This window comes from Mus caroli, unplaced genomic scaffold (assembly GCF_978045245.1).
Source record: "Mus caroli unplaced genomic scaffold, Mus_caroli_1 scaffold_3, whole genome shotgun sequence".
In the NCBI taxonomy this organism is placed as follows: Eukaryota; Metazoa; Chordata; class Mammalia; order Rodentia; family Muridae; genus Mus; species Mus caroli.
In genome coordinates, this window is record NW_028227258.1 from 14,393,265 (window position 1) to 14,407,383 (window position 14,119).

The following is a 14,119-nucleotide window of genomic DNA, read 5'->3' on the forward strand; positions in this document are numbered from 1 at the left end:
GTATGCTCCTCTCTGGATGGCTTGTTCTGTCTCCCCATGTGATCGCCAGTGACGCCTTCTTGCTTCTCTTACGACTTCGTAGTCTCTGGGCCTGGAAAGAAGGCTCAGTGGTACTTGCTGCTTTTCCAGAGGACCCAGCCTTAGTTCCCAGCACCCACATCAGACAGCTCACAACTACCTAAAACTCCAGTTCCAAAGGGCTTTCCTTTGACCTCCAAGAGTGCACATACATGTGTGATATGTACATTAAAACAGTAGCGAAATTAAATTTAAAAAGCTCTTAATCTTCATAGTCATGAAAATTAAACTCTAGGGGTATGTGTGTGTGTTTGTGTATATATACGTATGTATGTATGTATGTATGTATATATGTATACATACATATATATAAATAAATTACCTGGTCTTTGGTATTTTTAATAACAAGGGATATTATGAGGTTAAACTAAAGAAAGATCTTCCACATGTCTGCATTTCCGAACACTCTATAAAAATTACAAACTATTGGTTATTAACTAAACAATAATAATACCGATAATAATTTGTTTAGAGTCAAGTAGGGTCCTACATTTCTAAGTCCTAACTATTACATAAATGCAATTTCATCTTACAGATGAAAACAGGAAGGTGGAAAGGTTTGTTTTCAGAGATGACTGCTCAGCTGCCAACTGGGAAGGCGGTATTTGAACAGGGTATCATAGCCCTAGAATCCATACTGTAATCTATTATAGTAGAGAAAGAAAATACTTCCAGAAATAAAAATTCAACAATAAACCACTTCTCAGTAATTCCAATTCAAATATATCACAATTATTTTTTACTGTGAATATTTACCTCCATATTTGAACAATTTTTCAAGATACAGTGGGCATTACAACTGCCTCCTTGGCACCCATCCCTACCGCTCACCTCCATTTTCCTGGACTCGCACCCTCTGTCAGAGTACTTTCCTGGGTACACTATCTTAGGGACTGGGTAGTTTTTGATTCCAGGTCACCCCTGTACTCCTTACTGACATCTGCTTTAATATAGGTTGTAACTAGTACGGTTTTATGACCATGATAATTAAGCTCATACCACAGAAGACGCACTGAAGGCCCTAGTGTGTGCCAAAATAAAACAAGAAAAGCAAAGAGAACACCATGAGAAAATCATAAAGAAAGCAGGCCCCTGGTGCTGTAAAGAAATCACTGTACTGAAATATCCTCGAGGTAGGTCCGTCAGTCCTACCTGTGCACAGTGTGAGTGACAACATGAGATTTCAGATTGTCACGCTGTTCTGACCTGGGGATTCTATTTTATGCATCATCAAGCATCCTATGTGGTAAGGGACTAGTTTTCTCTTCTTAGATGTTCTAGTTTGCCTTCTTTTGCTGGGATGAACACCAGGACGACAAACAAGAGAGAAGAATATTTGTCTTACAGGTCATAGTCCAGCATGGAGGGAAGCCAGCACAGAAAGGCAGACACTGGAGCAGACCATGGATGAACACTGCTTACTGGCTTGCTCAGCCACTCTTCTTCCAGTGCTCCTGCCAGCATGCCCAGGGATGGTTCGTCCACCGTGGGTTGAACCTCATACATTAATTAACAATCAAGAAAACATGGCAAACATGCCCACAAGCTAGTCTGGCCACTTCATTCCTCAGTTGAGGCTCTTTCTTCCCAGGTTTGTGTCAGGTTGACAAAAAACCAAGACACTACACTTCACCTTTCATTCATAAGCAACAGACAGGAAGATGGATGCAAACTGCCAACTGTCTGGACATTTAGAAACATCAAGTAATATCTGATGGAATTTTAGGAATATAAGCATTTTGTTCCACTTGCAGCCATAAAATCTTATTTTAATTGAAAACTGAAAGAAAATCTACCAAATTTGGAAGCCCTTGAAGGGCAAATGCATGAAACAGCTACACAATCCTTCACTCACAGCCTCCTGACCTTTAAAGTATTTTTCATGGTGAAAACTTAAAGTTTCTCAAAAATAAATGCAATGCTTCCTCATAAAAATAATTTATTAGGATTAATACCATGATTAAGTATTTCTGGAAGCATGAATACAAAGGATCTGCTCAGTTACTTAGTTTCTATTAAAATAAGTTTGAGAAGGAAAACCACAATTTTTCGTGTCACATCATTATGAAAATACTTTCAAAAGGGCCAGTTTTATATTCTGCCCATGGAGCACTGCACTGCGTGGTCACAGGGAACAGGGTCAGCTAGGGGTTCTGGAGTGAATGATGGCACACTAAGAAAATGCATGCAGTCCACGGAAGGCAAGCTGAAAAGACATTTAACACTTACAGCAGGCCGTTCTTACTGGCTGTGCGGTAGAAGGAAGAGAGTGGCATTTGGGAACAACTGGCTAGGTCCAAGACTGGGGAGCACAGAGCCATTTACTAGGTAAGGTTCAGGAATACAAGTTTTTCTAAAAAGTATCAAAGGGCTCCACACACACAAAATATACCTTCCAAAATACTCAGATGCCCCTATGGGGACACCATGACAGACAGAGGAAGAAGAGCAGATATATGCATACCAAAAGGTGGTGTTAAATGCTGACATCTGTTTCATGTTAACTGTGGAGAAAATGAGCACTACAGGAACTGAGGCACGAGAGACAGGATGGAGAGCAGATGAGCTGTGTGTACACGTGCACAGAGGGTGAGGGGACGCCGAAGAGGGAGACACCCTAGGAATCAGCAGGAAATCAGGAGGGGCAGACTACAGATCGCCTGTCCCTGTCCAAGGGGTTTACCTCAATAAACTCCCTGGTGTAGCACGGCAGGCTTGTCCGCAGCCCACCATGACTCATGCCTGGTGTAGAATGGCAAGCTTGTCGGCAGCCCACCAGGACTCACTACGCTGAGCTCTAGACACACAAACTACCTCCACTGTCTTAAAGTCCCTAGGCCTTTGGAGCTGCTATCATACCAGCAGAGCACAAAACTGTTCCCCTTCCTTTTAAATGTGTCCTGGACCTTGATGAGGTCAGGATATGAAATAAATAAGATGCTCTCTAGCCGGTGGTCCAGCCTGGGGAGGCTATGGCACCTTAAGAGGTGGGATACAGCTGGAAGAACGGGTTGCTGGGGTTACAGGCCTTGAGCATTACAGTCTAGCCCCACTTCTAGGCCCCAGTCTTTCTGTATCTGATCTACCTGATGAGATGAACTGTGCCATATGTCCCTTACCTTAACAACTGTACCCTCCTCTTAAACCATGATCCAAGGTAGGTCCTTCTTCCCCTTTCACCTGCCTCTTGTCAGGGATGTGGTCACGATGCACACTGCTCTTCTGGGTTTTGTTCTGTGCTCTCAGGCAGTGAGGCTTGTGCATCTACTGCACCCTGTATGTCACCACTCCAATCAGTAGTGCTCAACTGTGCAGAGGCTGCCGAAAAGTTGGGCAGGAGCTAGTTGGTACACAGGCCAGTAGTTTTCAACCAGAGGCAGATTTCAAACTTATCTGGTGCTTTTTAAAAATAAGGATACCCTAAGGTCCATGAATTAACAGCTCTGTTCATCATCAAGCCTAATTCTGAGCTTCAGAACCGGCCCACCGTTAGTTCTGGAAGGTGCTCTGAGCTGAATCCCCTAAACATGGCCAACAGTCCCATCACAATACAGATCCTCCTTGATACCCAAGGCAGCAGGCACAGAGAAGTGGCCCGCCAAGAAAACTCCCCTCCCTCAACATCAGGCCTTACCATGGTGAGCATGAAACAAGCAAAGAGTATGTATGACCTATGTAGCAATCTTCTTTAACTAGCAATCACACAAGGCATCTCCCATTACTCATGAGAAATACCTGACATAGTCTCTGCTCTGCTTAAAAAGGTGATTGAAAGCTGGAAAGAACCCAGATGCCCCTCAACAGAGGAATGGATACAGAAAATGTGGTTCATTTACACAATGCAGTACTACTCAGCTATTAAAAACAATGAATTTATGAAATTCCTAGGCAAATGGATGGATCTGGAGGGCATCATCCTGAGTGAGGTAACCCAATCACAAAAGAACTCACATGATATGCACTCACTGATAAGTGGATATTAGCCCAGAAACCTAGAATACCCAAGATACAATTTGCAAAACACATGAAACTCAAGAAGAACGAAGACCAAAGTGAGGACACTTTGCCCCTTCTTAGAATTGGGAACAAAACACCCATGGAAGGAGTTACAGAGACAAAGTATGGAGCTGAGACGAAAGGATGGGCCATCTAGAGACTGCCATACCCAGGAATCCATCCCATAATCAGCCTTCAAACGCTGACATCATTGCATACACTAGCAAGATTTTGCTGAAAGGACCCAGATATAGCTGTCTCTTGTGAGACTATGCCGGGGCCTAGCAAACACATAAGTGGATGCTCACAGTCAGCAATTGGATGGAACACAGGGCCCCCAATGAAGGAGCTAGAGAAAGTACCCAAGGAGCTAAAGAGGTCTGCAACCCTGTAGGAGGAACAACAATATGAACTAACCAGTACCCCCCGGAGTTCGTGTCTCTAGCTGCATATGTAGCAGAAGATGGCCTAGTCGGCATCACTGGGAAGAGAGGCCCCTTGGTCTTACAAACTTTATATGCCTCAGTACAGGGGAACACCAAGGCCAAGAAGTGGGAGTAGGTGGGTAGGGGAGCAGGGGGTGGGCAGGGTATAGGGGACTTTCGGGATAGCATTTGAAATATAAATGAAGAAAATACCGAATAAAAAGTTGGAAAAAAAAAAAGCAGATGTTAACTTCTAGCCACGGAAGAACAAAACATTTCAGACTTTCAGACACAGGTTAGGTGATGAGATTACAGATTTAAACTACCAGCAATCCTGCCAACGGCCAATGTAGCCACCCGAGGCACTGACCACAGTGGGCAAGAAGCTGTAATATTCTGAGTAGGTGGCCATCATGGTAAAAGCATGACGACTGAACATGACCAGTGTTAGGTTTTTCACAGACAGCCTTTGAGCAACTCTGCGGGAGTGTATGCCCTAGGAAGCAGTGTCACAGAGCTCCCTTGCCTGCTGTCATGGACATAGTCAGGAGAGGCTGGGCAGGGGAACAATCAGGCTTCTACTTCTTCCCACTGATTTTGGAAGGCCCTGCAGTCACTCTGAAATTCCTCTGTAACATCTAAAAGCCATATGGAAAAGGAATAGTAGAGTTCAACATTTCAGCACAACTTTGAGTCTGTACCACGTGCCTACTATATTGCCCTCTGAATCTTACTGTAAAGTCCACCTGTTCTCCACAACTGCAAGACTCACCGTTTCACTTATCCTTGCTCCTTTCTAAAGCAAAGCTATAGGAATGTACAAACCTACACTTATATAGATACCATGTTAAAAACAATCCCGTGTTTAAAGAAATGCATTGCCACAACTATTTAAGGAAATCATTGCAATTATGTTAACCAACAAGTAGATGGACATGTTACACGATATAACAAGAAAGCTATAATTGTATCTAAAGAATAAAATGTTTTTAAATTTGTAAAATATTTGTTAAGTCTTTACAAGAGGGACACCTAGTGGCTAACTTCTAAAACAGAACCGGAACACTTAAATACTAATTCACATTTTGACAATGGGCATGTCTCTATGATCTATAAATTCTATAAAGATGATACATACATCTGTATAAAGCAAAAAACCAAACCAAACCAAACCCCAAGTCCAAAAGATGGATTAAGAAGTTTAGGACTCAGTTCTAAGTAGGAGGTACAAGAACAATAATAAGTACAGGGCTTAGGGGTTGTCTAGAACTGGGTGGGGCAGAGGAAGGTGAAGCCTGGGCCCTTCTGGGGAACTGGTCCTTAGGCCATACAAGAATACAGGTTGAGAGTAGAACTAATCACACAGGCTGAGTACTGAGTACTGAATGACTGGTGTCTTAATCAGCTATAGTCAGAGAGGCTTCTTTCTGCAGCAGATGGGATCAGATACAGAGATTCACAGCCAGACAAAACGCAGAGAGGGAAGGAAGGGAAGAAGGGAGGGAGGGAAGGAGGAAGGGAGGGAGGGAGGGAGGAAGGGAGGAAGGGAGGGTGGGTACGTGAGTGCCTGAGAGAAAGCCTGAGCATGCATGCTTGGAACCTCTCTAAGCAAGATAAGTGCATCAAATCCCTCTGCTCAGGGAACACTGCAGAAGAGGAGTCAGGAGAAGGGGAGGAAAGAGATGGAGAACAAGGTCCCTCTAGAACAACTGACCAAAGTCCATAAGAGGTCACAGATACTGCAGTGAGGCCTACGGAGGTCTGAGGTGGGAAGTGCCCGAGTCAGAACTCTGAGACCAGTCTGGGCAGTACAGTGAGACCTGCCTACAAAGCCAGAGGCAGTGAGTATATAGGGGTGTTAACCTTGCACCAAGGTACAAAGTGCTGAGTGAGGAGGAGGAACGATTTAGTCGAAGGAAACTAGCTTTTACCACCCTTCCAAGATCTGAAGTTAAGCTCCCCAAATACTTCCATGATGTTCTAGGTCTCAGAGAAAACTTCACGACACTCAAAAAGTAGGATTCCTCCAAGTAGGATTCTCAGCCATGAATGCTACTGGGCACCATTAGAAATGCACACTATCAAATTCCAGCCCAGCCACAAATAATGTTGAGGCACTGTCAGAAATACATGTTATCACATTCCAACTAACTGAGATTAAATCACAAGGATATTTATTGGTTTGTTATGTACATTAACATTTGAGAAGCTTCTCCAAGGACAACATACACGTCCTTGGACATTCACACCAGTCACAGGACATGCAATTATCAGTTTCTGTTGTCATCCAGGAACAGTTTTCAGATCTGACTTTTGTTTACAATGTTCTAAAGCAAACCAAACCTTATAGGTTGTCCCTTATCAAATTATGACAGCTATACATACAGTAAAAGTGAGACACCTACCTATGGTCAAAAACTGTTGAATTCTCTTTTCTCTTGCTAAATCCATTGGGTAGAAGCCTCAAGTAAATACCTTGCTTTCGGGCACGATTCTTCATAAAGAACAGCTAACAACAAAACCAAATAAAAGTTAATTTCAGAATGCTTTACAATTCATATTCAGATAATAGTATAAAAGAAGGTACAAAATGGGATATAGTGACACCTGTTTCTAATATATGTTACTCCATCTGAGTTAGTTATTAAGCTCAAGGAGGTAACTGGACAATCTCAAAGTAGCTCAACCAAGCTTTCTACTGGGTTAAAGAGACAAGATCACCCAGAGGATATGGGGGGGGGGGATCAAGTTTTCTAGTTAAGCAGATAGGAATCTAAGAGTTGTAATGCCAAGTTGGAAAGTCAAGTCATAAGTCCACGGAGAAGGGTTAGCAATCACAGCTAAGTAAGAAAATTACAAAAATAATGGGATGTAATTTCGTAAGTCATCAGACTTTGGTTTTAGTAACAGCAGTAGTTATAAAGATGAATTTTTCCACGAAAACATAGCCAAGCAATGGGAGAAATACATATATAAGGATAAGAATATTTAAAAATTGCCTTAAAGCCATTTATGAGCTGGCAAAAGCTCCCAAATTACCACACTTGCTCAAGAGAGAACACGACTGTGACACAGAGATTTATCGAAACATGAGCAGTAGAGCTAGAACCACCACAAGCACGGCGCAAAGCCCTGCAGCGTTAACTACTACTGGGCAAAGCAGACAGAAGCTGAGAGCAGTGCTTCTCAGCCTTCCTAACCCTAACCCTTTAACACAGCTCCCCACGTTACGGCGATACTCTACCATAAAATTATTTTTGTTGCTACTTCATAACTGTAATTTTCCTACTGCTATAAACTGTAATGTAAATATCTGCTTTTTCCAATGGTCTTAAAGGGGTAGTGACCCACAGGTCAAGAACCACTGGCTTAGAAGAAAAGGTGACCTCATAAAGTCAAAAAAGAACTAACTCCTGATGCACTTAGTAATTTAGCTTTCAAGTAATGAAGAAGAAATTAACCAAGCCATAGGGGTCAGAAAGGAATTTTGCTTTTACCCACTAGGAATACTGTAAGCAAGGAAAGCGAAATAATAAATAACACACTCAACAACCCTGCCTTTGAGAGCCTCCTCTTGTCCCCTGGAAGCACTGATGCACACCAGGCTTTGCAGAAACTCAAGTCCATGTATAAATGGTGTGACATTTGCATACGACATTCACACATTCTGTCTCAGTGACATAATCTTTATGCCCAACGTTCTGTAGACAGTAGTCAAGAGGTAATGCAGGGAATAATAATGGTAAAAAAAAGGTTTGTGGCTGCTCACTATGGATTTAATTTTTACCCCAAACACATCTGATCTATGGCTGGCTGATACCTACAAGGACTCTCTGTCTCTTCCAAGCAAACACGCCGCATGCTGAGTGAAGCACACTACAATAAGTCAGCATGCAGCAGATACAAGACTGATAAGTAGACTAATAAGATGGCGCAGACAGGCTACAACCTGACCGAAGCGTTTGTTCTATGGCTGCCTGGCTTATGATAAAGGTGACTTTGAGAGAAAGCAGCAGATGACCTTTCCAGGAAATGGTGCTAGGAAGTGGAGTATCTATGTGGAAAATCGAATGACAGTTTCAGTTTCAATGACACTGACAATTAATCCCAAGAAAAGGCAAAACTGTGAAATGTAATCCCATAAAGCTTCCAGAAAACAATTATCTCTGTAACTTCAACAAAGAAAATGTTAGGTTCAAAGGGACAGCCAAACGGCAGTGCTGCTGACCACATATAGCAAAGAATTTCCTTATAAACATACAAACTACTAACTATAAAAGAGACAAGCAAAAGAAATCTTACACTAAAATAGTTTGTTCACCAAAAGAATGAAAAGATAAAGCAGATGAAATAAATAGTCTTATAACATTCTATCAAGTATTGACCAGTATCTAAAAAATACAAAGAGTTCTTATAAACTAGTAAAGACAAAGACAGCTTGCCAGGGCTGACAACGCCTCAGCGGGTAAGTCTGATGCACAGGCAGGAAGAACTGAGTTGGAAATCACAAAACACACAGAAAGCTTCGTGTGTTAGCAGAGTCTGCTCTCCCAGTCGCCTATGGAGGGATGGGAGCTAGAGACAGGAGAAGAGATCCTGTCTCTAACAAGGCAAAAGAAGGAAGCAGCAAAGGTTGTCCTCTGCCCTCCACATACATGTGCCATGGCATGTGCCTGCCCACACTGAGTCACAGAGGTAACAAAGCTGACCAACAAAAAGAAAATGCTTAAGCACTGACTCACAAAGAGGAAATTGAATGTCTACAATCAATCCGAGAGCAATCTTAGCTGGACCACATTTAGACATAATTGGTCAGAATGAAAACTAACTAAGTAAGTTCTACTAACATCTAGTCACACTAATGACATGGTCTTATCACAACAAAACAACTTCATGTTTAGGTATAAATCCTAGAAAAACAAGTGCACAGACAAACCATAATTCAAAACCAAAAAGATTCCCAATAATAATGTTTCAAAAACAGCTTTTTTTGGTTTTTGTTAATTACTGAAAATTCAAAGTTTATAAACACAAGGATAAGCAATGGTATGGATGTAAGACAACCCTTTGGAAAGGTCACCAGGTCAGCACACCAGAGGGTAGCAAGGATCTCCAGGGAAGCCAGAGTGGTCCCCTCCCAGGCCCAGTGAAAGTTATAGCATTACGCTATAGTTCCATTTTATGAGTGTTTTAATGTACACTGTATTTTACAATATAATAGAATTTAGGGATGTTTAATATAACCTGAGGAGCAGTAAGAACTGCTACCTGGTAACTTTCTGCGTGTGTAACAGCATCTCTGTACCAAGAACACAGCTGTGTCAAAGTTACTGAAAATCCTAACTTCTCTACTAAAATGGTCTTTGATTCAGTCACACTATTACTGAATTTTTCATTCATCAATTTCTTTCTTGTGTTTAACTACTTTGTCAAAATTGTGAACCACTTTCCAATGATTTCTAACAGCATACCCAAGCCACCAGCACTGCTGCCATGACCTACACCCTCTTCAGCTGTTCTTCATGCTTCCATCCCCCCACTGTTGCTCCCCAACACCAAGTGAAAGCCAGCCTTTTATTAAAATGTATTTTTACTTTATGCGTCTGCCCACATGTATGTGCATCCTGTGTGTGCCTGGTTCTGTTGGAGGCCAGAAGAGAGTTTTGGAGCATCTAGAACTAGAGTCTCAGGGGTTGTACATCTCTGTGTAGCCCATGTTTCCCTGTAAGACCGAGTGCTCTCAACTGCTGGGCCGCCTCTCCAGGCTCTAGACATTTTGTTTTTCTTTTCTGAGAACGGGTCAAATGTAGCCTTGCCTGGCCTGGAACTCAGAGACTCACCTGCCTCCATCTCAAGTGCTAGATTAAAGGCACCATTACGCCCCGCCTCCCTAAGTCTCATGTTTACTTAGAATGAATGCTTGGAAACTCTTACAGGTTTCCCTCATCCCTCCTTACTCCCTGCCCCTGCTAATTCCCTGTTCCCAGCCTGCCTCTTTGCATTTCTGAGTCAGTCTTGCTATACATTCCTCCTGAGTGCAGAGTCTGTGCGGCTTCTGCCTATGTTTCCACCCAGATTTCCCTCTAAATGTCTCCAACTGTCCGCTTCATACCATTAGGTCCACTGCCTATCTGTCCTGGCTCAGGAAAGCTCATCTCTACCACCGTGCTGACGATCACACTCTGCGTAGTCTATGCCCCTCAAGCCCCCTGTTCTCTCGACTCTCTCGAACCATCTTAACGTCCTCACGCACTTACATCCGTAAGAAATTCCATCTGCTGCTCTCTACTTCCCAACTCCCCACTCAACTACCTCCCCTCTACAGTACAAATGCCTAAGGGTAAGTACTCAGATCCGTCTCAAATAACCAGAATAGCCCCACAGCGCAGTGGTCACTTAATACAACTGAGAAATGAATAAACTGGGTGGAAGAGATCTGAACTGGAAAAGATTAGAAGAAATACTTACATATTTTTTGCGCTTTGGTCTTTTCAAGAAAGCATCTCTTGAAACCTTGTCTGCCGTTCTTGCCACGTCTTCCAAAAATCTATAGTCTTGTAATTTCAGAATGGACAAGTTAACGAGTGACACGGTGCCAGTGGCCAGAAGGCATCCCTGGGTGGTGCACAAAGTGACTTACCACTCAGGAGATTCATCTCAGTAAACTGCTGCAGTGACACATAAGCGGTCTTATCCCGGACTCCATTGCACGTCAGGTCAGCTTTGTGTTTCTTTACACAGGGCAAACTGAAGAAACAAACAGGAGGCAGCTCTGTACCTGAAGTCAGAGTGCACACAGGCAGGGAGTGAGGTAGGAAGCTATGTATCTACCTGCAGGAATAGCGCATGCAGCGTGGACATCTGTACTTCGCTTCTTCTGTCCCACAAGTCTCACACCTGTAAGAGTGCACCTGAGACTTAATACTCAAAATCAACTCTATGTATGTCCTTCCAGTCTTAGAATTTGGACTCAAGGGCATTTCACAGTTTACAGGCAGGTAGTCAAAGCAACTCTGATAAAGTATATGATAGCTGCCATTGGAAATCATGAAAAGTCATGAAAATGACATTTACGATGACGTGCAATTCAAGAAAACTGTATGAAAGAAGTCACTGGCCCATTTTTTTCCTACAGGACTTAAGAGAATAATATGAATTGCTGATTTTTGTAGACCAGGCTGGCCTCAAACTCAGAAATCCTCCTGCGTCTGCCTCCCGAGTGCTGGTATTTAAAGGTGTGCGCCACCACGCCTGGCGATTTTTGAAATTGTAATTCATGGAGATTTTGTGTGTGTCTAGAAGTATAATCCATGAGCTACATATGAGTATTTTAAAAACATATACACCGGAGAAACAAGGAAGGCTGAAACCAGACTGGCAGCAATGTGTGCCCTTCCCCCAGTTCCACAGCGAATTCAGAATGAACACCCAAATAATGGTATGACTCATCTGTCCTCGGTCTTCTAGGGTCTGGTGATACTGAGAACCAAAGTGTACCTCGTACCAGTCAGCTCTATCAGCTCAAGGAGTTTGAGACTGAATTTGACCACAATCTGATCTTCTGTACTGTCACATGAGCACATTAAAGAGACTACATCCAAGAAACAAACATTCATACGAGTCAGGAATAAATTCAAGAGTAAGTTGACGTGTGTCTATTAGTCTACCCACTTGCTGGTTTTTGGTTTATATTAGATGGCCCCTCTAATCCTATTCTCTCTAAAAGGAAGACTGCGCAAGCGCTTCTTATTTAAGAAGCTCTGGCTCCACAAAGGCCCTCTGATGCCCAGAATTTTTACTCCCTAACCTGGCCATACCCTTCCGGACACTGTCACTTCACACTGTGTCCTCGAAAGCGTCACACCCAACCTGAACTTCATCACTCAGACTTCAGGGCCCCACGTCACGCCTGGTTTAACTTACCTCACTTTCTGCTGTTACGGACTCATCCACCCAGTAGTCTATTTCCCATCTAGGTTTTCTCCCCGCCCTACCTTGACATAGCCAATTTCCTTTTGCTGCCCACTCGGGGGTTCATCTGGGGCTCTTCCTTCACCTTCGCGTCTTCCATCGCTTCGCTCTTGAGGGAACCCTCTTCTTTTATAGGCGCTGCATCCATCACCTGCTCTTCCTTTACGTTCTGACCAACAAACAACTCCTGTTTTATGGTCAAGTCCTCCTCCTTCACTTCTTCCCAGTCCGTCACCTCCTCCTTCACCTTCTCTTCCTTCACTTCTGGCTCATCCACCTCCTCTTCTTTCACCACCAGGCTACTATCCGCCTCCTGCTTCACCTCCAACACGCCTTTCTCATCCTTCACCTCCGGCCCGCCCTCCACCTCCTGCTTCACCCACTGGCTGTCCGCAACACCACCGTCTAAATCCGACCAGTCTACTACTTCCTGCTTCACCACAGCTAAGTCCATCTTTATCTCCTCCGCATCCTCTGTGGACTTAGTTCCTGTCAGTCCGTTCCTCTCCTCTCCATTGCCAGCTTCGGGGCTCCCATCTAAGTCCCTGGCTCCCTCCCAACCAGCCGCAGGCCTCGGCCGCGCCCCCTCCGCTACCCTCTGGGGACCTCCTCCTGGAGTCCCTTCCTTCTCAGCTGCAGATTCCATGAGCTCACGAGCCTAGGCCGAAGCTGCCACTCCGTTCTTCACGGTGGCACCACCACGCCAATAAGAGAGACTACCAAACGAACCGCCGACAGCGCCACACGTGCAGCAAAGCAGCCGCGGCAAGCTCTGCACGCCTGCGGGAAGCCGAGCTAGTCGTAAAGCAGCTGTTCCGGCCACGACTCTTCACGACACGTAGCGTTCTTTACGGCTCGGCGGCTCTCCGGCCCCACTCCTTAAAGCCAGGTGAGACCACGCCCACCAGGACTCCCACCCAGGGGCGGGGATCTTGCCACATCCTTTCTCAGGCGTTGAAACTGCTGTCCTGGGAACTGGAATTATAGTCTCAAATAAGTGACCCACTTTAATCAGTATTAAGGATTAAATCTAATAATGCATGGCAATAGACACAGACTCCCATGTTCCTCCAAAGTTTAGACTGTCTAAAGCGGTCGTTCGTAACCTTCCCAGTGGTGTGGATCTTTATGTTCCTCATGTTGTGGTGACCTCCAACCATAAAGTTATTTTTGTGTCTACTTCATAACTGTAATTTCGCTACTGTTCTGAATCGTACTGTAAATACTTCTGGGGGGGGCAGAGGTTTATCAAAGAGGTCGCGACCCACAGGTTGAGAACCGTTGGTCTAAGATTTCTTCACTGTACACTAGGGACCAGGGCATTCAAAAAAACGCCTTTAATCCTAGCATTTAGAAGCCAGAGGCAGGAGGATCTCTGTAACCTTCAAGGCTAGTCTGGTCTACATAGTAAGTTCCTAGGGTCAGGGCTGTTTCAAAAACAAAACAAATAGAAGGAAAAAGAGGAAGGGGAGGAGGTACACTCTCATCTGCTCCCACAAAGATTACATGAAACTATATGCATGGGAACCAACTACAAAAAGATCTACAGCGGGCAACTGACACTCTGGCTGTCACAGGGTAATTGTAGCCCCTAATATCCGTATCGTGAAGCACTTAATCCCCAATGCCTCACAATTTTGACTATATTT

The 14,119-nt window shown here is 43.9% G+C and overlaps 1 protein-coding gene across 3 annotated transcripts in view; it reads right to left on the reverse strand.

Moving 5' to 3' along the window:
• The window catches only part of Znhit6 (zinc finger HIT-type containing 6), a 36,776-nt gene extending 23,463 nt beyond the window's left edge, over positions 1-13,313 (reverse strand). The window contains exons 1-6 of one of the 3 annotated variants that reach the window (XM_021158145.3): positions 13,066-13,310; positions 12,494-12,639; positions 11,331-11,396; positions 11,140-11,246; positions 10,968-11,053; positions 6,905-7,008 (exon numbers count right to left, since the gene is read on the reverse strand). In XM_021158145.3, coding sequence (XP_021013804.1) covers positions 6,905-7,008; positions 10,968-11,053; positions 11,140-11,246; positions 11,331-11,396; positions 12,494-12,639; positions 13,066-13,116 — 560 coding nt within the window. In that variant the 5' untranslated portion in view covers positions 13,117-13,310. Of the gene's footprint in view, positions 1-6,904; positions 7,009-10,967; positions 11,054-11,139; positions 11,247-11,330; positions 11,397-12,493 lie in introns of all 3 variants that reach the window. The other 2 variants (XM_085835445.1, XM_021158144.3) reach the window with 2 other exon arrangements.
• Between the last annotated feature and the right edge of the window lie 806 nt (positions 13,314-14,119).